Source organism: Myotis daubentonii, chromosome 6 (genome assembly GCF_963259705.1).
Source record: "Myotis daubentonii chromosome 6, mMyoDau2.1, whole genome shotgun sequence".
Lineage (NCBI taxonomy): Eukaryota > Metazoa > Chordata > Mammalia > Chiroptera > Vespertilionidae > Myotis > Myotis daubentonii.
The window spans coordinates 95,976,514-96,000,496 of NC_081845.1; the positions used below are offsets into that span (position 1 = coordinate 95,976,514).

At 47.4% G+C, this 23,983-nt stretch overlaps 2 protein-coding genes and 1 non-coding gene across 3 annotated transcripts; 1 reads left to right on the forward strand and 2 right to left on the reverse strand.

Moving 5' to 3' along the window:
* Window positions 1-437: 437 nt before the first annotated feature.
* On the reverse strand, window positions 438-540 carry LOC132237758 (U6 spliceosomal RNA). Its single transcript, XR_009453600.1, has one exon. It is a non-coding gene; the product is annotated as a U6 spliceosomal RNA (small nuclear RNA).
* A 1,412-nt stretch (window positions 541-1,952) lies between these two features.
* Window positions 1,953-7,727, reverse strand: LOC132237496 (SLA class II histocompatibility antigen, DQ haplotype D alpha chain-like). The gene is made up of 4 exons (XM_059702044.1): window positions 7,575-7,727; window positions 3,557-3,805; window positions 2,843-3,124; window positions 1,953-2,589 (listed from the first exon to the last, which is right to left on the reverse strand). Exons 1-4 carry the CDS (start codon window positions 7,654-7,656, stop codon window positions 2,435-2,437), a joined length of 768 nt encoding a protein of 255 aa, XP_059558027.1. The 5' UTR covers window positions 7,657-7,727; the 3' UTR covers window positions 1,953-2,434.
* Window positions 7,728-19,304: 11,577 nt separating this feature from the next.
* LOC132237497 (AP-3 complex subunit sigma-1) lies at window positions 19,305-20,583 on the forward strand. Its single transcript, XM_059702045.1, has one exon. The coding sequence runs from the start codon at window positions 19,395-19,397 to the stop codon at window positions 19,974-19,976; it is 582 nt and encodes a 193-aa protein (XP_059558028.1). The 5' UTR covers window positions 19,305-19,394; the 3' UTR covers window positions 19,977-20,583.
* Window positions 20,584-23,983: the final 3,400 nt, after the last annotated feature.

A 23,983-nucleotide genomic window follows, 5' to 3' on the forward strand; every position in this document is an offset into this window, starting at 1 on the left:
CCCTGATTGGCCCTGCTCTGTGCATGACAGGGGGTGGTGCTGCAACCTCCCCATCGACCCTGCCTTGAGTGTGACAGGGGGTGGTGCCTCAACCCCCCAATCGGCCCTACCCTGAGCGTGACTGAGGGTGGCATCGCAACCTCCCAATCCGCCCTGCTCTGTGCATGACAGGGGGCGATGCCCCAACTCCCCAATTGGCCCTGTTCTGAGCCCGACCAGGGGCTGCATCTAAGGATTGGGCCTGCCCTCTGCCACCCGGGAGCAGGCCTAAGCCAGCAGGTCGTTATCTCCCGAGGGGTCCCAGACTGTGAGAGGGCACAGGCCAGGCTGAGGGACCCTCCTCCCCCCGAGTGCACAAATTTTTGTGCACCAGGCCTCCCTCTAGTTGTTTTATATTAGTCTCAGGTGTACAGCACGGTGGTTAGGCATCTATGTAAAAGATCATGGAACGCTTCACTAATTTGTGTGTCATGCTTGCGCAAGGGCCCTGCTAATCTCAGTGTTGTTCCGATTTTGGTAAATGTGCTGCTGAAGGAGCACTAGCAAGGTATTTGTGCACCATCTTAAGGCACTGCCTGTATATCAAGATTATTCAAATTCTGTCAATATTTCTATGAAGTAAGTATCATTCCCACATTGGAGTTGAGAAAAATGTGGCTCAGAATGTTAGATACTTAACCCTAGTGTTACACAGTTCAAAATACTAGCTATAAGGCACTGGATTTGGATTTAGGTTTCTTTGTACCAAACTATGCTACATCAGTTATTCTGTTAGTACCTGTCTCTCCCAGTTACATGTTAAGCTCCCGGAGGCAGATGGCACAGACAGGGACAGTCTCACACACCCTGGGGCTGTTCCATCGTGCCATCCGAGCTGCAATGTGTGGAGCAGTCATGTGGGGCTGAATGACTGAGGCAACGCGGGGAACACAGTTGCAAAGGGCTCGATGGCTCCACGTCAGGTCACACACACGCTCAGGAGTGAAGTGTTGGACACACTCAGAGCACCAGAGCGTCCCTCTCTGGGTGCATCTCCCTGGCAGGGTTTCCACTGGGAGACAGGGAATCCAGAGCAGGCCGGCACCCACCACCTCTGCTGCGTTATCTCATCCCTGTGGCCCTGGGTGCTTTCTCCCTCACAGGCTCCCCTTCCTTAGCCAGGAGCAGAGGGGGGCTGGGGTAGCGGACTGTTCTGTTGCTCCCAGGTGCACAGGGACACTGGGATCTGGTGATGCTGATGGGGCTTACCTGCCTGGACACTCCCTGCAGCCACATTCACCCTGTGTCCCTCACATGCCAGGGTGGCACAGGCAAATCCACAGGTTAGCCAGCAGGACTCATCCAGGAGGCGAGGAGAGCTACACTCCCGCCCCTTCCCTACTTGTTACTAACCCTAAGTAAGGACAAAGCATTGTTGTCTCATTCTAATGCCCTCCTGACTGACTTCCATTTCTTCTCCTGCCTAGAGAATTTTTATCTCCTCAAAGGTAAAGAGAAGAGAGAAAGTTTCTAATATCATCATTAACTTTACAAATTTAAAGTTTTGAGAAATTTTTTTTCACTTTTTGGTACTTTTGAAATTCAAATTTCCTTTCCCTTAACTTTCCTGTCATAACTTTTGAAAGTTATATTATAGTAAGTATGGACTTCCTTCTTGGTTTTGTATTTCTGCTGAACAAAACCGCACCAAGGGCAGAGGGTATATATGATCCTCACTGATGCCTGAATTGGGGGGGGGGGGGGGGAGAGGCAGTGGCCAAGGATGGGAACCAAATGAACAGAGAAATCTTAATCTCATCTAAGAAATCAGGCTTTATTTGGTTGCTCTTTTGTTACTGGACGTCAAATATGATTGGTAAAATGAAAGGGGCCTGAAGCATGAGGGTTTGCCATTCTTAGCCATGGTCCTACTCAGCCCTGAGATGAAAGAGAGGAAAAAATTCAATAAACAATCTCATAAAGGGGATTTATTGTTTCCATGGAGATATCAGATCAGAGCCACAAGGAATGAGGCATATCCCAGGGGTCTCCATAGTGGGTAACAGCTGAGAAAAGAAAAAATGTCAGAAGTGAGGGGGTGAATTCCAAGGGTTTGTGAACTCTGCGAGGACACAGCACCTTAAGTCCCAGAGAAGAGATGACAGGAGGGGCATTGGAGGAGAGAAGGCATATGATGGACTTGGCCAGAATAGTGCCAGGTCACCGAGCATGTCCACTCTTCTGCTCTTAAGATTGGAACGCACCTGCAGTAACAGGACAGACACGAGATTCATTGGTCTCAGGGGCTCTGTGCTATCTTCATACTCTTTCCCAATTCTACTGACTCTTCAACCACAGTTGTGTCCACAATCACTTCCCACTCTCCTTCCTCCTGTCCTGTGTCTCCAGGTCCCAGCTCTAACACATGGGAATCCTTACCTTTCTGGAGTGTGACTCACAAGGGCCCTTGGTGTCTGGAGGCACCAGCTGGGCGCAGGCCCTGGATAATGAAGACGGTGCCCGTGATGATGCCCACGAGGCCCACGGCCAGCCCCAGGGCGCAGACCACTGTCTCCGTCAGCTCTGACATGGGGGCTGGAATCTCGGGCTCTGTGGGAGTGAGGTGATGGAGGTCAGAATGCGGAAGGTTGCCTCACAGCATGTGTACAAGATGGGGTGGGAGGGGTAGTGTTGGGTCTACAAAGACTTGGCTCCAGGTTGAGGGAGAATAATGAAGTCTGCCATCAGAAATCCTTGAAGTGTAGAAAGGAGGCTTTGGGCCATGAGATTTAGGAGCTAAAAGGCAGAGTGTCTGATCTGACAGAGAAAAGAAGGCACCAAAAGGCGTGGGGCTCATACCCACCCCAGTGCTTCAGGAGGGGCTGGTCCAGCCCCCAGTGCTCCACCCTGCAGTCATAGACGTCGTCAGCAGAAGGGAGGAAGGTGAGGTAACTGATCTTGAGGAAGGAATGATCCCTCTTGGTCAGGAAGCTGGTTTCAGAAACACCCTGCGTGACTGAGTGCCCATTGCTCAGCCATGAGATGTTGATCACAGGAGGGAAGATGTTGTCCACGGCACAGATGAGGGTGTTGGGCTGGCCCAGCTCCACGGGAGCCTTGGGAAACACAGTCACCTCAGGAACCTCTGCGGTGAGGAAACAGCACTGGGTTTAGAATCATGGGCAGCTCTGCCCTGAGGGTCCCTGCGTCCTGGAGGGGCCTCCCACCTACGTTTCCCCATCGGAGAGCAGAGATGCTCTTGTTCCCTCTGCTTGTGAGCAGCTGTACACTGCCCGCCTGTCACTCTGTGGGCCCCTTGTTAGGGTAGGGCGTCTAAGGGACCTATCCTTGAAGGAGTGGAGGATTGCAGTGTGGGTGCAAGAATCTGTATTTCATGGAAATATGTGATTTGTAAGAAGGGAGAGGATGAGGGCTCAGCAAATTCCATGAGAAGATCTGGGACTCCTTGGAAAGGAGAGCATTTTACAGAGTGAAGGGAATCTATCCGAGGCGAGAAGGGAGTGAGGCCTGGTATGAAGGGTTGATTTGGTAAAGAGACAGAATGGTGGATACACACCATTGATAGCAGCGGTAGAGTTGTAGCGTTTAATCAGGATGTCCAGGTTGTGGTTTGCAGTAGCCACATTTCTCAGTCCACCCTGTGGGTCAAAACCTCCAAATTCACTTAACCCAGGCAGCCGCCAGACAGTCTCTCTCTTCTTCAGGTCCACGTAGAACTCCTCGTCTCCATCAAATTCAAAAGTGTACTGGCCTGAGGGACCGTAAGACTGGTAGAAGCTTGCGCCATAGGCAGCAACATGGTCAGCTGATGAGTGAGGTGGGAGCAGGGAGGTGCAAAACACAGGAGAGAAAGGATCTCGTTAAACAAAGTGACAAGAAACAGACGTGCAAACATTGAGGGCTGCTCCTTAGGCACAGCCTGCAGACTGTCTCCAGTGCCTGCTCCCTCCCCTGGTTGTTCTGTTAGAATCCAGCTGCCTCTCCACTCCCACATTCACTTCTGTCACAGGAACAGAATTCCACAGGTCTGTTCACTGCTGTTCGCTGCCTGCCTAGCTCAGCCCCTGGCACCTCGGATAAATACTGAAATGGGTGGAACAAAGAATGAATGAATGGCCATGGCCTTAGCTTTCTTTCCAGAGATTCAGTTTACCTCCCTCTGCTCATAAGTTTTCTCTCTCAATTTCTTCATCGGTTAATAACACATTCATTGTGGGTCCTCTCCCCTCAGGACTGGCTCAGAACAGAACATGTTCTATGCAAGGATTCCTTCCTCCTTTTATTTTTTTAACCAACAGAAGCACATCCGGTATCATTTTTAAAGAATTGCCTCTATTTTAGGGAATAAGAAAGAATAGGATAAGGGAAGTCACAACATCACAAAACACATAAAAGGTAAACAATGCTTCTAAGGTCTTTGCTTTTTTCAGTTTTTGTTGTTTTGTTAATCCTCACCTGATATTTTTTCCATTAATTTTTTTTTATTTTTTTTTTATTTTTTTAGAGAGAGAGTGGGAGGGAGGGGGGAGAAAGAGAGAGAGAAACGTCTCAGATCAATTGGTTGCCTCTCGCAGGTGACTCTGGGGATTGAACCTACAACCCAGGTACCTGCCCTTGACTAGGAATCAAACCAATGACCTTTCCATGGGCATGCCAGCACTCTAACCACTGAGCCACCAGCCAGGGCTAAGGTCTCTGCTTCTGTAACAGGGTGGTCCTTAGGGGAGAGCACCTGGTTTCCTCTGAAATGAAACTGGAAACTTCATTAGACTTTGGATTCCTGTCACTTCCCACCCTCTTCTTTTCTTGAAGGACGTTACTAAACCTCTCCTTTTTCTGACTCAAGACTTACCTTGTTGGGGACTCAAGGAAAACTCTGGCCCTTCCCTGGAATGGACAGTGGACTTGGTATGAAGCCAAAGCAGAAGGCAGCCAGCACAGCTGACTCCGCCCAGGTGGGCCTGATTGGACAACTTGTCTGAGCCTTTTACTGTTTCCTCTTCCCTCCCTTCCTATTTCCCGAGTATCAACAAGGTTTCAGACATTGTGAGGAGTGAGGAGTAACACACGGACCATGCATGGTCTCTGCCAGTGGGGAGCTTAATGAACAGGGGAGTCAGGTGAGTAAGAAGCCAATAGGTGTACTTGCTGAGTTTTCCACAAATACCTCACCTGCCCATCAAACCAGACGTCACCCTTTCATGCTCCTTGGTCTTTACAAGGGTCTGTTTTCCTCCCTCAGATTATCTTCCAGGATCTCCTGGACACCTCCAGTTCATTCTTGAAGTGTCTGCTTAGTTACCATCTTCTTGGCTAAGTCCTCTCCTTAAGCATAGTTTTGACCACATTATGACCTCCAGCCCCTCCATGCAAATGTCCTCTTTGCAAGTTTATCTAGTCCTCATCCCAGCAAAGCCTCCATTTTCAAACATGAATATATACAAATATTCTTTTCATCTGCACATGTCCTGGCTGCATGCTGCTGCTGACGGACATCACTGCACCAGCTGGAACTGCTCACTTTCAGTTTCAGCCTCGCTGGGCCCACTGTCCTGCCCAGCACTGTGTTGCCCCATTGCTAATCTGAGCTCCTTCTGGAGCAGACAGCATGTTTCTTCATCTGAGTCCCAGCACTGAGCTCCTGGTGCTCAAACTGTGTAGCAAATGAGAGCACTATTCTCCAGGACGACAGAGATTTGGGGAAGACTGACAGACAAGAAGGTAGCAGCATCCTGTGAAAGTTAGACTCAGTGGTGATGACTGTATTATGACTCCTGAGCCCTAAGCACTGTTGTTAGGTGGGCCTTTATTTTTCCATAAAAATATTAAAAAATAATATTTTATGACCATATTGGTATAAACACAAATATAATTCAGGCTAAATTAAAATAGTTTCTTCTACCCTAAAAGTTCATTTTTTGTTCTAATTTTAAAAGAAAGGAAAACATTTTCATGGGGTGCAACAGGCATTGCAGACCCTCGGCCCGGTGCCCACTGTGGGGGGTATGTGGAGCCGGACCAGGGCACTCTGCAGTGACTTTGAGAAAAGGGAACTTGGACATGCTCTGGAGAAGCAGGCAAAACTTTCCTACCAAACCAAGAAGCCTGGGGGCAGCCATGGTTAATAATGTCACCGAAGATCAGGGTAACCTCCAGTTCACTTCCCCTTGAACTACAGTGCTTGGTTTTTCTACTTTGCTTTTACAAATCCACTCTTCATGCCAATAAAACAGCAGGAAAAAGACCCTGGAAAGAAATGTGGGTAAAGGAAGGAAGAAGAGAGGGTAGAAAGGTGAGCGACAGAGGTGGAGGAGCCCAGGGGACCAGACGATGATTGGATGCCCAATCTTCCTCTTACAGAGCTTCCTTAGATGTGGTGAAGGACAGGCCATTTTGGCTGACAATGTGAGACTAATATAGTTTAAATCACCCAGTTTCACCATAAATTTCTCAATTTTAAAATAAAAGTAAAGACATTCCTGATTTGTTAAAGAATAATTATACAGCTATACCTGTTATAGAAGTAATTTTAAAATATCATTGACATTTATTGGTCTTTCTTACTGGGGAAGCATATCTTATACCTATTTCACTTGATATTTTATAAGGTGATGCATAAGAGGTAACTGAGATTAAGTGAAAATCACATGACAAAATGCCTTGTCTGAAGGCTGCTTACCCACTCCCCACCCATGTCAGTTTTCAGCTTGGAAATGTATGTGAATCTGAGAGAAAGCAAAGAACCCTTCTTTATATCTACACTAGAGGCCTGGTGCATGGATTTATGCACATTGAAAGTAAATTAATTAGAAAGTGACTGGCAGGGTGGCACTGGGCGAGATGGGCTGGACATGCTCTGGGGCCAACCTCCCTGGGTCCCTCCTGGCTGGCTGCACCTGGGGCAGCGCCAGGGCTCAAAGGGTGTCTGTGGAGTGAGCAGGGTCCCTCGGGCAGGTGGGGCTCCTCACCCTGACCTGAGGGGATCGGGCTGAAACTGGCAGTCCGACATCCCCTGAGGGGTCCCGGTGTGTAAGAAGGCACTGTGCACAGTTGCTGTTGCTCAGCAGCTTCTGTGTTGAGCGTCTGCCCCATGGTGGTGAGTGTGTGTCATGGCTACTGGTTGGAGGGTTGAAAGGTCGGCCGTTCGGCCGTTCGGCCAGTCACTTTGGCTTTTATATATATAGACAGTACACATAATTCATGAAACTCTTTAACCCAAGGTAAACTACAGGAGAAATATAAAAAGTTCCAATAGTTGTTCAGAAAAATTTGGGAGCAATGGTTCATGAATTGTTGTGAAAACATCCTAATCTTTGAGGCAATCACGCATGAATGCCATAGATCCAACATTAGAACCAGGATGATGGCCGTGGTGCAATGTGCAACGGCTCAGGTAGCAGAGACTGGATGGGGACTCTGGTTTCCCACAGGAGGAAGGACCATAATTGCTGGATCTGCTTAATATTGAGGATGCCTTTGAGGAATCTCTATTATTTCTATGCAAATCTCTATCTTTTTTACCCTCCAATTCTGTTTCCCAGTCCAGTCCCCACATGGCTCAGTGGAGCACTCACCCACAATGTCTTCCCCTCCACAGCGACTCAGCAAGGTGGTCAGGGCGAGGGCCCCCCAAATCAGGGCTCTGTTTAGGGCCATCCTCTTCTCAAGGTGGTCTCAGCAGTTGCTGCTCTGAGTTGTAGAGCAATGGGAGGACCAAGCTGAAGAAGAAATCTAAAAACACCCAAACCAAACCCTGCAGTTCAGGTTCTGGCCAATCAGAAACGCCCTCTGTGATGACACCACAGTTGCCGGCTGAAGAGTGTGTACCAGGAGGCCTGGCAGGGACTGGGAAATCCCCAGGTTCTGAGATTCTGACGCAGCCTCCACTCCGACTGTACTTGAGGGAATTCTCCATGAAAGGAGGGAAGGTATGAAAACAGAACCTCCTCTCCCGTGTGTGCCTGCTGGTTCTCACAGACCTAAAGAACCAGAACATGGACATTGTCTGAGCCACAAAAACGGCCAAGCACCTCTCTCCCGGGTAACGTGAATGACTGCTGCCCCTTTTTATTGTTTTTTTAATTGATTGATTTGAGAGAGAGAGAGAGAGAGAGAGAGAGAGAGAGAGAGAGAGAATATAAGAGAAACATTGATTTGTTGTTCCACATATTTATGCATTAATTGGTTGCTTCTTGTATGTGACTGGAGACTGAACCCACAACCTTGGCATTTCCCAACGAGGCTACCCAGCGAGAGCTGACTGCTGCTTCTCTACCAATTAGAGCTCAAGCTTCAGTATCGCCTTCCTTCCTTTCAGGTAAAATGTATTAAGATGCCCAATTATAGAACTACCTACCCCAGCACCCACTTCCTAACAGAATCCAATTAAGAACAAAGTCTCGCCCTGACTGGTTTGGCTCAGTGGATAGAGAGTCGGCCTGCGGACTCAAAGGTCCCAGGTTCGATTCCAGTCAAGGGAATGTATTTTGGTTGTGGGCGGAATGTATTTTGGTTGTGGGCACATCCCCAGTAGGGGGTGTGCAGGAGGCAGCTGATTAATGTTTCTCTCTCATCAATGTTTGTAATTCTCTATCCCTCTCCCTTCCTCTCTGTAAAAAAATCAATAAAATATATATATTTTTAAAAAAGAACAAAGTATTTCTCAAATCCTTCCCAAGATCACCTACCAGCCTAAACCCTGAGGTTAATGATCAGTTTTATGTGTCAGCTAGGTTATAGGCCCCTGATAGTCAATCAAATGTTGATATTTTGTAGATGTGACTAAAGCCCACAATCTATTGACTGAGTGACAGAGGTCATGCTTGGTAATGTGACTGAGCCGGATCCGTCAACTGAAAAGTTCCAGGTGCAGAGTGAGGCTTACCTGAGGGAGGGGATTATGCTCTGGGCTGCAGCTTGAGCTGTGCTGAGAGTTCCAGCCGCCCCTCCTGACAGAGGTCTGCCCTGTGTATCTTGGACTTGCCCAGTTCCCCACAACTGTATAAACTGGTCCTGCAGTAATTCTCTGAATAGACGTCTCCTCCTGATTCTGCTTCTTTGGTTCCAACACCTTCCTATGGAGATGCCTCACAATTCCCCAAAGTGAGTGTCTCCCTCACTGTGGTGACATAACATCAGCTTGTTCACCCACAGGTGTGCTCTCCATGGCCTTTGGCTGGGGGCATTGATAGGACCCTGGTAGGTTATTGTGAAGATATACACATACTGCACTTGGAATGAATTCCTAGGATTCCTTACATATACCTGCCATGCTTTAATACCAGTCCTATTTTATAAGGAGAGCCTTGAAGCAGAGAGGTGAGGTGCCCAGGCTCACACAGCTGGTAAGTGGCAGAGATAAAATTTCATGAGGCAAGCCATGAAGCCTTGCTGGGGAGGGGTCTCCTTCTCTGTGGATTCAGAATCCAGTGTCCTCAAATAATTAGGATAGATATTTGAACCTGAAGATGGTCTTATCAGTTTTTTGGGGGGGAATGGGTCTGCTGTTATGAATCAAGAGCTTGTACTTGAGCCTGGCTGGCATGGCTCAGTGGTTGAATAGCAACCTATGAACCAGGAGGTCACAGTTCAATTCCCAGTTAGGACACATGCCCAGGTTGTGGGGCGTGCAGGAGGAAGCCAATCAATGGTTCTCTCTCATCATTGATGTTTCTATCTCTCCTTTCCCTTCCTCTCTAAAATCAATAAAAATACATTGAGAAGTAAAGAAAGCGCTTCCACTTGAGATGAGCTCCATTTACCGGGTAGTACCTCCTTTCTCACAGTAAATCACATGTTTCAATGCTTTGTCCTGGATCCAGACTTACCTGCCCTGTACCTTGCAGAAACTGCTCAAGATCTTGGCAAATGAATGAAACCTTTCTTCATGGTGCTCAAAATTTTCACCTATAAATATAACAGTTTTTTTTTTTTAATTCAACTTAAATTAGGGAGTTAGGGTGTTAAACATGCAGGTTCAAAATTGTATCTTGAATGAAGAGTTGAAGGTGCAGCCTCTGATATCACATCCTGTGGATCAAGTGAAAGGACAAGAAGGTACTGTCAGTAACTAAGAGATCTGGGGGAGAAACCAAGATGGCGGCATAGGTAAACACCGGAGTTTGCTGCCTCGAACAACCACTTCAAAAATACAACTAAAAGACGGAACGGACATCATCCAGAACCACAGGAAGGCTGGCTGAGTGGAAGTTCTACAACTAGGAGGAAAGAGAATATCATACCCAGACTCAGAGGAGGTGCAGTGCTGAAGTGAAATACTAAGGTGCGGAGTGCATGCGGAGTGAGCTGGCGGCTGAGGGCATGGTTGTTGTTTTCAATCGGGAGGCAGTCTCAGACTCTGAGCTCCAGCTCCAGGCAAGTCTCTAGGGACCCAGACTCATATGGGAGAAGGGGGACTGTCTGGCATCGCTCAGAACCCTAGGGTAGCTTTCTCTCCGTGGGGCTTGCAGCAATTACTGGGATACTGAGAAGCAGAGCCTCTGAGGGCAAGACTGAGAACAGCCATAATTACTAACCCCGCCCTGTTGATCCCGTGGTACCCGCCCCGCCCAAGCCCTGCAGGGAGACTTTTGCTGGATAGCCTCAGGCAAAGGCTAGATTAGCACCTCCCTAGAGATCCAGGAGCCAGGAAGCCCAGAGGTCAGAGTGGCACCATCCAGTTTGCAGCTCTGTGGAACCATAAAAGACATACTCGGGGGAAGACTCAGTGAGCACCAAAGCCCCATTGAAGCAACTCTAGCCCCAGAGGGGTGTCTCCAGCACAGAAGTTCTCCCACTGCAGACACAGCTGATTCTCACAGCCAATTGGCCTGGAGGTCAATTCCTCACAGTGATAACTACAACAATCAAGGCTTAATTACAACAAGACTGTGCACAAAGCCCACAAGGGGGTGCACCAAGAGTGTCTACCTCAGGTAATTGGGACACTTAGCACACAAAGGAACTCTATCGACACAGTGAAGCATAAAAAATGCCGAGACAAAGAAACAGGACACAAACGACAGAATTGGAGGAAAGCAAACTGCTGGATATAGAGTTCAAAACCACACTTTTAAGGTCTTTAAAGAGCTGTCTAGAAGCCGCTGATAAACTTAATAAGGCCCTAGAAAAGACCAGTGAGACCGCCGATGATGTAGTGAGGTCTTCAAGAAGACTGGTGGGACCGATGATAAATGTAGTGAGATCCTCAAGAAATCTAAAGAGACCCTTGATGTTGTGATAAAGAACCGACTAGAAATTAAGCATACACTGACTGAAATAAAGAATATTATACAGACTCCCAACAGCAGACCAGAGGATCGCAAGAATCAAGTCAAAGATTTGAAATACGAAGAAACAAAAACACCCAACCGGAAAAGCAAAATGAAAAAAGAATCCAAAAATACGAAGATAGTGTAAGGAGCCTCTGGGACAGCTTCAAGCATACCAACATCCGAATTATAGGGGTGCCAGAAGAAGAGAGAGAGCAAGATATTGAAAACCTATTTGAAGAAATAATGACAGAAAACTTCCCCTATCTGGTGAAAGAAATAGACTTACAAGTCCAGAAAGTGCAGAGAACCCCAAACAAAAGGAATCCAAAGAGGACCACACCAAGACACATCATAATTAAAATGCCAAGAGCAAAAGACAAAGAGAGAATCCTAAAAGCAGCAAGAGAAAGAAAATCAGTTACCTAAAAGGGAGTACCCATACGACTGTCGGCTGATTTCTCAACAGAAACTTTGCAGGCCAGGAGGGAGTGGCAAGAAATATTCAAAGTGATGAATACCAAGAACCTACAACCAAGACTACTTTATCCAGCAAAACTATCATTCACAAGTGAAGGCCAGATAAAGAGCTTCACAGATAAGGAAGAGCTAAAGGAGTTCATCACCACCAAACCAGGATTATATGAAATGCTGAAAGGTATCCTTTAAGAAGAGGAAGAAGAAGAAAAAGGTAAAGATACAAATTATGAACAACAAATACACATCTATTAACAAGTGAATCTAAAAATCAAGGGAATAAATAATCTGATGAACAGTATGAACTGGCGATTGTAATAGAATCAGGGACATAGAAAGGGAATGGACTATACTTGGGGGGGGGTGTGGGTGTGGGGTGAGGGAAGAGATTGGACAATAATCGTGCACCTATGGATGAGGACAGTGGGTGGGGAGTGAGGGTGGAGGGTGGGGTGGGAACTAGGTGGAGGGGAGTTATGGTGGGAAAAAAGAGTAACTAATGTAATAATCTGAACAATAAAGATTTAATTAAAAAAAAAAAGAGAGAGATCTGTGTCTCTCCTCTTGCTTCTCCAGGTGTCACACTAGAAACTGTTCCAGTTGCTTCTGTTTTCAGATCATAGTTTTAACATAAAGTAAAATTATTAGTGAATTAGATTCAGGTAGAGATATGGTGTACCATTTGGACAAAAAACTAATTTGTTACCTTTGTCTAATAAGAAAATTAAAGGCTCTTGTATAAATCAATGTTGGAAATAAAATTTAGAGTTTAAAATATTACTTTACCAAACAATTTTCTTTAAAAGTACTGATTTACATGATATTTATTTAATAATTAAAATTGTCAATATGAATGTGCTGTGCCATTGTAATTTATATCATTGGAGAGCCCTCTAAGAAATTATTTAGACACTACTCATGTTCATTCTAATTCATTTATAACAGTCTCTAAAAACCTGTATATTTTCAAATTCTTTAGTTCTGACTTCCAGCTACTTTGCCCCGATACAGCCCTGCTTATGAAGCATTGGAGCTTCTACTCCAAAGGCCAAGACCTCCACCATCGCAGTCGTTAAAGATGCTTCACAACAAGGCAGAGTCCAGAGAAGCAAAGTACAGGAAAGATGGGCTTTGTAATCAAATAACCAAGTACTCAGACTGCTTCTGATTTCATCTGCTGCGTCAGCCTGTGCAACTCCTCAAAATACAGGAGGCTTAGGGTTCTTTCCTAGAAACGGGGTGAAAACTATGCATGATAGTTGCTATGATGACATGAAATTATAATATTTACAAGTTACAAGGTTTGAATACAGTACAATACCCGGCACATGGCAAGTATTCCCAGATGAACTATTATTAATAAAGACTAGAGGCCCGGTGCACAAAAATTTGTGTACTCGGGGGGGGAGGGGTGTTCCCTCAGCCTGGCCTGTGCCCTCTCGAAGTCTGGGACCCCTCGGGAGATAATGACCTGCTGGCTTAGGCCTGCTCCCGGGTGGCAGAGGGCAGGCCCAATCCCTAGGTGCAGCCCCTGGACAGGCTCAGAGCAGGGCCGACTGGGGAGTTGGGGCACCGCCCCCTGTCATGCACAGAGCAGGGCGGATTGGGAGGTTTTGATGCCACCTTCAGTCACGCTCAGGGTAGGGCCGATTGGGGGGTTGGGGCACCATTCTCTGTCACACTCAAGGCAGGGTCGATGGGGAGGTTGCGGCGCCACCCCCTGTCATGCACAGAGCAGGGCCAATCAGGGGTTGGGGCGCTGCCCCCTGTCACGCACACAGCAGGGCCCATCAGGGGGTTGGGGAGCTCCCCCCTGTCACTCAGAGAGTAGGGCCGATAGGGGAGTTGGGGCACCGTCCCCTGTCACACACAGAGCAGGGTGGATCAGCGGGTTGGGGCACCGCCCTCTATCACCCACAGAGCAGGGCCGATCAGGGGGTTGGGGCTCCACCACTCTCACACTCAGGGCAGGGCCGATGAGGATGTTATGGCTCTACCCCGTCACACACAGAGCAGGGCCCGTGGGGGAGGGGGGTGCCGCCCCCTGTCACACACAGAGCCGCAGGGTGATCAGGGGGTTTGGTTGCTGCCCCCTGTCACGCTGATCCGGGTGCCGGGAGGCCTCACGGCTCCGCTGATCCCGGTGCTGGGAGGTATATTACCCTTTTACTATATAGAATAGAGGCCTGGTGCATGGGTGGGGGCTGGCTGGTTTGCCCTGAAGGGTGTCCTGGATCAGGGTGGGGGTCCTCACTGGGGTGCCTGGCCAGCCTAGGTGAGGGGATGATGGCTGTTTTCAGCTGGTCACACACCCTTCAGGGTGGGGGTCCCCACTGGGGTGCCTGGCCAGTCTGGGTGAGGGGCTGAGGGCTGTTTTCAGGCTGGGGGTGACTGAAGCTCCCAACTGCTCCTTTTTTTCTTTCTTATTTTTTTTTTTTATTCTGGGCCAGCTTTAACTTGAGGCTTGGCTCCAGCTTTTAGGCCTCCGCTGCTGAAAGTAGGTTTCTGGCCTTTGCATACAATGTTGTGATCCTGCTGGCTGAAGTTCAGCGGTATTTGTTACATAGTTTCTTAAACTGCAGGCTCAGAGGCCTGCAGCCGCAGGCGGGGAACGTTGGAGTCCTCCATCACTGAAGCAAGCCTCATGTTACTTTCAAGCTGCCTGGCTGCCGGCCGCCATCTTGGCTGGCAGTTAATTTGCATATCTCGGTGACTAGCCAATGGGAAGGGTAGCGGTCGTATGCCAATTACCATGTTTCTCTTTTATTAGTGTAGATAATGGTACTGAGAACATCATGCCTAGGCCAGAGACAGCCCATAAGTTCTCCCTCATGCACTGGGCCTCCTCCCTGTGGCAGTCATGCCTGTGGACCCAGGAGGCCTAGAAATCACCCAGAAATGGGGTTTCTCTGAAGAGGATGGCATCAGGCAGATGTTTCTATGTAACAATCTACCCCAAAACTGAATGGTTTTTCTCCTGGTTCTGTAAGAGTAAAGTGTGCTGGGCCCACTCGGGCAGTCTTCCTGCTGTGGGCTGGGCTCAGGTGCCCTCAGGTGGGCTCCCTCGCAGGTCTGTGGCCTCAAGTGGTTCAGCTGGGGCTGCTGTGCCTCCTTCCATGTGGGTTTGCTATCCATCAGGCTGACTGAGGCTCATCCAGAAGGTGCTGGAAGGCTCCCTGGTGCAAGAGTCTCTTAAGCCTAACCTAGAACTCACAGCATTGTGTCACTCCCTCCTGTTAGTCAAAGCAAGTCCCTCACCAGCTCAGATCAGGGGGTGCTTAACAGACTGCAAAGTATTTGTGGCTGTTTTTGCAATTTGCACAGTGTTCTCTGGGCTTTGAGTGGATGTAAATGGGTTTTTGTGAGAGTCAGAGTGCCTCCGTATTTGGCATGGATCTTACTGGCCTTTCTGTTTCCATTTCACTTTATCCCCATGGAACGCACAGCACAGCTTTCTCAAGGAAGCTGAACTCAGGTCTGTTGAGCTCCAGTGTGCACAACTTGCTCTCACACGAAGGTCTTCTATGGTCTTCCAGCTGCAAATACAGTAGCTGGGAGACCTGTAGGTCATGGGTTACCTTGTTATGATGCAAAGGCCTGTGTACTGATGTCCAGTCACATGGCCTCTCACAGGGATCAAGTTAAGGAAACAGATGGGCCTTTCAAAGACAGTTATTCTGCTTTTCATTAAATATCGTTCCCACCGGTTGTTTGTCACCAGCAGCTCCTATGTGTATGAACTAGTGACTTTAAATGACTGAAATAAACTGCTTCCTAATGGTTTTTCAATGAAAAAGTAAGCAAAGTTACCTTCTGTACAGGTCTGCTTTCACTTGGCCCAAGGGAATCTTCAGCTAAACTGAGCAGGTTATTTGATGAAGACTTCATGTTGTAGAACCAACAGATGCTTGTGAGCTGATATGAAGCTCTCCCTTCATCTGAACCAGCTACAGAACCTGCCTGCCTAGAGACAGATGACATTCCTTGTGCCCAGTGGTGATTGGGTCTCTTCCCAGGAACTCTCCAATCTTGATGTACTTAATGTGAGCAGTCACATACAGAGCTGGCCAATAAGGGGATTGGGGCGCTGCCCCCTGTCACACACAGAGCAGGGCCGATAAGGGGGTTGGGGAGCTCCCCGCTGTCATGCACAGAGCAGGGCCAATCAGGAGGTTGCGATGCCACCCTCAGTCACTCTCAGGGTAGAGCTGATTGGGGGGTTGGGGCACCGCCCCCTGTCACCCACAGAGCAGGGCCAACCAGGGGGTTGGGGCACTCCCCCTGACACACTCAGGGCAGGGCCGATGGGGAGGTTGCGGCTCCACCCCGTCACACACAGAGCAGGGCCCATGGGGGGGGGGGTTTGGGGCACCGCACCCTGTCACACACAGAGCAGGGCTGATCAGGGGGTTGGGGAGCTCCCCCCTATGAGGCAGAGAGCAGGGCCAATCAGGGGGTTAGGGCGCTGCCCCCTGTCAGGCTGCTCCAGGGTCCAGGAGGCCTTGCTGCTCTGCTGATCCCGGTGCTGGGAGGCCTCGTGGCTCCACTTGACACAGGGGCAGTGAGGCCTCACTGCTCTGCTGATCCCGGTGCTAGGAGGCCTCGCAGCTCCACTGATCCCAGTGCCAGGAGGCCTTGCGGCTCCGCTGATCCCAGATTTGGGAGGCCTTGTGGATCTGCTGATCCCAGGCCGGGAGGCCTCGCGGCTCCGCTGATCCCAGTGCTGGGAGGCCTCGCTGCTCTGCTGATCCTGGTGCTGGGAGGCCTCACTGCTCCGCTGATCCCAGTGCTAGGGGGCCTTGCGGCTTCGCTGATCCCGGTGCTGGGAGGCATATTACCCTTTTACTATATAGGATAGAGGCCTGGTGCACAGGTGGGGGCCAGCTGGTTTGCCCTGAAGGGTGTCCTGAATCAGGGTGGGAGTCCCCACTGGGGTGCCTGGCCAGCCTGGATGAGAGGATGATGGCTGTTTGCAGCTGGTCACACCCCCTTCAGGGTGGAGGTCCCCACTGGGGTGCCTGGCCAGTCTGGGTGAAGGGCTGAGGGCTGTTTTCAGGCTGGCAGGTGACTGAAGCTCCCAACCTCTCCTTTTTTTCCTTTTTTTTAAAATTCTGGGATTTATTTACCTTCTATGGCTGTTACTGGAGCTGAGAGCCGGCTTTAGCTGTGAGACCTTGGCTGCTGAAAGCAGGTTTCTGGGCTTTGTTTACCTTCTGTATTTGAAACTTTGTTGCAACTCCAGCTCTGAGATCGCCGGCTGAAAGCAGGTTTCTGGGTTTTGTTTAGCTTCTATATTTGCAACAATGTTTCTTAGAGAGCAGCTCAGAGCCCAGCAGCCGCAGGCGGGGAACCTTGGCTTCCCCCGTCACTGGAGCAAGCAAGTCTCCTGTTCGCGTCAGTTGCCTGGCTGCTGGCTGCCATCTTGGTTGGCAGTTAATTTGCTTATCCCTCTGATTAGCCAATGGGAAGGGTAGCAAAGTTACAGCTAATTACCATGTTTCTCTTTTATTAGATAGGATGGAAATTATGAACATAAGCTCCACTGACCAGTAAAGCCAGGTGATCAACAGATGTTCTCTGGGCAACAAATGTAAAAATTGAGGTGCTTCACAAGTGTGTAACCCACCCCACTATTCCTTTAACATTGTTTCTGTAAATGATGACTTGCAAATTCACAGGCAGCTGTAGCTCAACAGCTTGTTTGCTTCAAGGGCTCTAGGAGCTAAACTCCAAGGAAGCAGACTCTGCCTTCAGGCATTTTAGCTCCAGGAGCTTTGCTCACCTTGAACTAACAAAAACCAGACCTGCTTGGGGATGGTTTTTGAAGCAGATAGTGCTGACTGGCATATAGTATCATCAACGGAGCCCACAACCTCTTTGGTTTCCTTAGTCTGCCTTCCCCTACGCCTCTCATTAAACCCCTGCCTACACTGAGAGTTTAGATGGTCTTTGTGATGAGAGCCCCCATCTTCTCAAGCTGCTGGCTTTGGAATAAACCATCTTTCCTTCTGAGATAAGTTAGAACAGGGCAGGGGTCCAGTGGAAAACAAAGGCAGGTAGAACATAAGCAGGGGCAGACACAGCAGTTTGAGCAGCCTAATCACAGGAAACAACCATGCAGAAATAATAGAATGTTTTTGGACACAGAGAGGGAGGCATGTGAAACTAAGGGAGGGCCTGCAACAACAAGGTGTACTGACACAGGAGCAGGGAAAGTTAAGGTCCATTGCTGGGCAAGAACAAGAAGGGAATCAATCAGGTGCCAACACAGGTAGATATAGAGCAGGCTTGTAATACATATATATCCCTAGACTGAGTAGCTTCACTGACAACCCATTTTGGGGCCCCTCCCTGTGTGGGAGTCTGAATCTGCTTGTAATAAACTTTCCACATTTTTACATATATCTCCTGGTCCAAGGAGCTCATTCTTCGGTGTCCTGAGCCACGTGAAAAAAAACCTCAGCTCACCATCCTGGTTATCACTTCCATTGGCCCCTGTCTATTATTGGCTCTTGAGAAACAGGCAGGCAGCTGAACCTGGATTTGATATCAAGTTCACAGAACTCATTCTGGGAGATCCTGGGTATGGACTGTGGATGATAAAAGGGTTCTATAAAAAGTAACCTCACAGGGTGATCTGATCATCAATCCCTAACTGGGCAGTTCATGGTGGGTAGTCAAGCCCCAGGCATATAACTTTTAGTAAAAGGTTTACCTTTGCCTTAAGCAAGCCCTGTCCATTGTCTGTGCATCTGGGTTAACATACCTTTGAAATAAGCCATAACCACCCTGAAAAGAGCATGTAATCTTGTTAACTGTCTTGCAATCTGATGCCCCCCTTGCTTTCTCTCACCTTCATATAATTTTCATTATGTTCCCTCTTTACTCTCAAATGCATTAAAGAAACTGAAAACTTATTCTCTGGAGCATTTATCTCAGTCTGTTGAGATCTTGATTCTAGATGTATCCTGTGTTTGGTTCAAATAAAGTTTTATAAAAATTCTTTACAGGTTTGAAAGTTCTTTTTAAAATATATACATATATATTTTTATTGATTTCAGAGAAGGAGAGATAAAAACATCAATGAGAAAGAATCTCAATTGGCTGCCTCCTGCACGCCCCCCACTGGGGATCAAACCCAACACCCAAGTATATGCCCTGACCAAGAATCAGGAATTGAACCGTGACCTCTTGGCTCATAGGTTGATACCCAACCACTGAGCAACACTAGCTGGGCCAAATTTGGAAGTTTTGAAACCAACACTGGTAACCAGGAGCCTGGCAGAGGGAGTGTGCAAGCATGCCTCCAGTTTTGGAGAGTATTTCAGTAGATCCTTAGATTTGTGCTAAGTTAGATGCCTGTACCTCAGGCCAATGCTACAACAAGAGCAAATAAGCCTCTTTCACAGAAAGTCTGGGTGCTTTTTAGCCTTGGGATTGGCTCTGGGTGGTGAGTCCTCATGGCTCTTTCTTCTTAAAAAATGTATTTTTATTGATTTCAAAGAGGAAGTGAGAGGAAGAGAGAGATAGAAACATCAATGATGAAAGAGGGGGTTGGGAAGGATCGCCAGCGAGATCCCGAGGCGAGGCTCGAGCGCTCGCCCCCGCCCTGGCCCCCAGCGCCCACCCGGCCCGCCCGGCTCAGCCATGATCAAGGCGATCCTCATCTTCAACAACCACGGGAAGCCACGGCTCTCCAAGTTCTACCAGCCGTACAGTGAAGATACACAACAGCAAATCATCAGGGAGACATTCCATTTGGTATCTAAGAGAGATGAAAATGTTTGTAATTTCTTAGAAGGAGGATTATTAATTGGAGGATCTGACAACAAACTAATTTATAGACATTATGCAACGTTATATTTTGTCTTCTGTGTGGATTCTTCAGAAAGTGAACTTGGCATTTTAGATCTAATTCAAGTATTTGTGGAAACATTAGACAAGTGTTTTGAAAATGTCTGTGAACTGGATTTAATTTTCCATGTAGACAAGGTTCACAATATTCTTGCAGAAATGGTGATGGGGGGAATGGTATTGGAGACCAACATGAATGAGATTGTTACACAAATTGATGCACAAAATAAACTGGAGAAATCCGAGGCTGGCTTAGCGGGAGCTCCAGCCCGTGCTGTTTCAGCTGTAAAGAATATGAATCTTCCTGAGATCCCAAGAAATATTAACATTGGTGACATCAGTATAAAAGTGCCAAACCTGCCCTCTTTTAAATAAAAAAAATTTAAAAGGCCACTCCCAGGTAAAATCCAGGGGGAAAAGTCATCTAAGTTTACCATGCAGTTGTTTACCAAAAATAGAGGAGGAGAGTCTTACCTTTTGCTCTTGGATTTAAGTCAAGGTACTGTATAGAAGTTGTGTAAACTCAGTATGGCGGTTCAATGTTGTTTTTCTTGTTCAGTGATTTTAAAGAAATTGAGTAGTTTCAGTGTGATTTTTTTTAAAAAATTTCTTTTCTAAACTGCATTCCTATGCCCACCTAAGGCATGGTTCTATGTATTGGCAACAATAGTATTTCGAAAAGTGTTTGAAACATTTCTTTAAATTATGTACTACTCAAAATGTTGCTGGAGTTTTGTATGGATCACAAGTATAGCATTCCTTAATTATTTCTGTTATTTGTCACAATTGTTATTTAAAGAATCAAGTATGTATTGCATGAAAACATTATGACCTTTTCCTCTTAGTTTAAATAAGCTCCAAGGTAACTGGACTCTTAAAGCACCTTTCTGTTCGCCTGATAGCTACTTTAGCAATAATTTTTTTATGATCCTCTTACTCAACAAAGTAAATAAAAGTATTTTATCACTGTTAAAAAAAAAAATGATGAAAGAGAATCACTGATCAGCTGCCTCCTGCATGCTCCCTAGTGGGGATCTGTTAGGGGAAGATATAGAACATTGGGGACTAGCTATGAGTTATAAGAAATCATTATAAGATACTCTTGCTAATGTGAAAAACAACATTCAAACCTGTAAAGAATTTTTGTGAATTTATTTGAGCCAAACTGTCAACAATTGTTGGGAAGCAGAATCTCAACGTATTGAGATAGCACCCTGAAGAATGGCAGTTTTTTAACCTTGTTTTATACATTACCATCAAAAGAGGAGATGTAAGTGGGTTACATGAACTCCATTGGTGATAGGTTAGGGAGTGGGAGAAAGAAAAGTAAGGAAACCTCTGGGATTGGGTAAAAAGTAAAATGATAGACACATGCTTCTTTTACTTAAGTGAGTGTAGGATAATTAATGAGAGAAGTTAGCTTGAAACGCAGGCAGAAAGGACAGGGGTCCAGTGAGAAACAAAGGCAGGTGGAACATAGCCAGGGACGACATGGCAGTTTGAGCAGCCTAACCACAGGAACCAACCATGCAGGAATAACAGAATGTTTTTCACCTTACTAACTATATAACAGAGCAGGAGGCATGTGAAACCAAGGGAGGGCCTGTAGAAACAAGGTGTATTGACACAGAGGAGCAAGGACAGTTCAGGTCCATTGCTGGGCAAGAACAATGAGGGAACCAATCAGGTGAGGACATAGATAGATATAGAACAGTTTGGAGCAAATATATACCCCTAGACTATAAGGCTTCATGGGTAACCCATCTTTGGGCTCCCTCCCCATGTAGGGGTCTGAATCTGCTTATAATAAACTTTCCACGTTTTTGCATAAATCTTCTGGTCCACAGAGCTCATTCTTCAGCATCATGAGACACAACCCGGGGGGGGGGGGGCGGGGGGGGGAACTCAGCTCCCCATTCTAGTTATCATTAACAGTCAACAATTAACTCAGTAATGATGAGGGGACTTGTGGTCTCCACAGAGTGGTGCCTGTGCTTTGAGGGGTCCAGAGAAAAGGAAAATTATTTTGACATTCCAATGATATGCTATTATAGATGCAGAAAGACAATAGCTCAGTTGAGATAAAGATTGACCTTTGTCAGGGAAGATACTGGCCTAGGGTGTGACTACCTACCATAAACTGCTTTTTAATTAAAAGGTTTTAATTTCAGACCATCCTTTGTGGCTACTTTAAGTCTCCAAGCTTGCAAGACCTCCACGCAGGCCTTCCCTGAGTTAGTCAGTTTAGCTTGTGGCCTCTTTGGGTCCACCCTCTGTTAACTGTGATTATTTTATTCTGATTAAAGAAAGCACATTATAACTTGGCTGGGAGTTGTATGTCCCCAGGACCTTGTAGTCAACCTCGGACCTGGGAGTCAACCTTGGAATGCAGTCCATTCTCATTCAAGAACTGCCAATTATCATGGAAAGATTAACAACTTTGTTGCCCAAACAATAGAGTCCTGCCGCAGCCCACACTGTCTACTTCCCCATGCCTGTAATACACATTTTGCATACCCATCCTTATTTCTTTTGCCTACTTCCCCATGTGATCTTTGTTTTACTCAATATAAGCAGCTGGCTTATGGGAGATTGCAGAGCAGATTTTTGTGGATGACCTGCTGCTCTCCCATACTGCTGGCATTGGAATAAATGCTCATATATTATTCAACCCTGTCTCTGTTTAATTGCCTCAGGTAGTGACAGGCAGCCCTATACCATCGTGTTAACATAAAAACCTTCAAACCTGTAAAGAATTTTTGTGTTTATTTGAGCCAAACTGTCAACAATTGCAGGGAAGCAGAATCTCAACGAATATGGGATAATGCTCCGGAGAATAGTGGTTTTTCATCTACTTTTTATACATTGCAATCAAAGGAGGAGATGTAGGTGGGTTACATGAAACCCACTGGTGATAGATTAGAAAGAGGGGAGAAAGCAAAGGGTGGGGGGAATTCTGGGATTGGATAAAGAGTAAAATGATAGACACATTAACAGTCAACAACATGGTAACAATAACAATGAAGGACTTTGTGGTATCTGTCCTGGTGCCCAGGCACATTTGGTTGTGCCCTGAGGAGTCTGGAAAAAGGGGAAGTTACAGGTTACCCTGACATTTCAATGACGTGTTATCATAGATGCAAAAAATACAATAAACTCAGTTAAGGTAAAGGTTGACCTTGTCAGGGAAGATACCAGCCTAGGAAGTGACTACCCACCATAACTGCTTTAGTGAAAGTTTAATTTCAGATCATCTTTTATGGTTACTTTAGGTCTTTGAGTTTGCAAAATTGTCATGCAGGCCTTCCCTGATCTTGTCAGGTTGGCATATGGCCCCTTCATCCACAATTGGTTGTCTGGTTTCAGATGGAGTCAGAAACACAGGCATGTGCTATGACTGAAAATCGAACTCATGACCTCCTGGTCATAGGTCGATGCTCAACCACTGAGCACACTGGCCAGGCCCCATGCCCTCTTTATGAACTGTTTCTCAGTTTGCTGTAGCCTGTAGGTCTCATGGACAGACACCCCACAGGCATTCACACTTAGATGTTTTGGGGTCATGTCTGTCAGATGCAGGTCTTCAAAGTTGGGGTGGCAGATGTGAAGGTCACTCTCTTCTCTCCTCCGGGAGAAACTCAAGGTTGTAAGTTCCCTCCTGACAGTGGGCTGCTGCACCAGGCCTGGGGCTTATTATGAGATTATGTAACTGGACCACCAAGGGGTCCAGGCTGTCTGTCACTACTTCAGTCAGTAAAGCAGAGACTGGGCTGAATTGTATATGAATGTTTATTCCAACACTGCCGGCAGCATGGGAGAGCAGCAGGTCAGCCACAAAAATCTGCTCTTCCCTCCCCACAAGCCAGCTGTTTATACTGTGTAGAAGGACAAGGTCAGGTGGGAAGGTAGGAATTACAGACATGGGAAAGTAGGCACAGGATAATCATTACAGATTATAAGTAACTAGAGGCCCATTGCACGAAGATTTGTGCAATAGGCCTTCTTTCCCATGGCTGCCAGCACCAGTTTTCCTCTGGCACCCAGGAACCAGACCTTCACTCTGGCCACTGCCTTCCATCTTCACTCTGGATACAGTCTTCGCTGTGGCTGGAGCCTTCAGCCTTTGCTCCTTGCTCTGGCGGGAGTCTTCACTCTCCAGCCAGAGCTGCTCCTGTAGCTCCTTCCGCCCCCCACCCTCCCCCATAGCTTGATCGCTGCTTCGCCTGCAGACCTCCCTGATGGGCTCCTGGGTCCCAGGGGGCCGCCTTGCCTGCGGCCCAGCTTTATGATCATGATCACGGGCCGCAGGCAAGGCGGCCCCTGGGTCCTGGGGGGCCACCTTGCCAGTGGCCTGGCTTTCCAGCGGCTCCTGGGGTCGCACA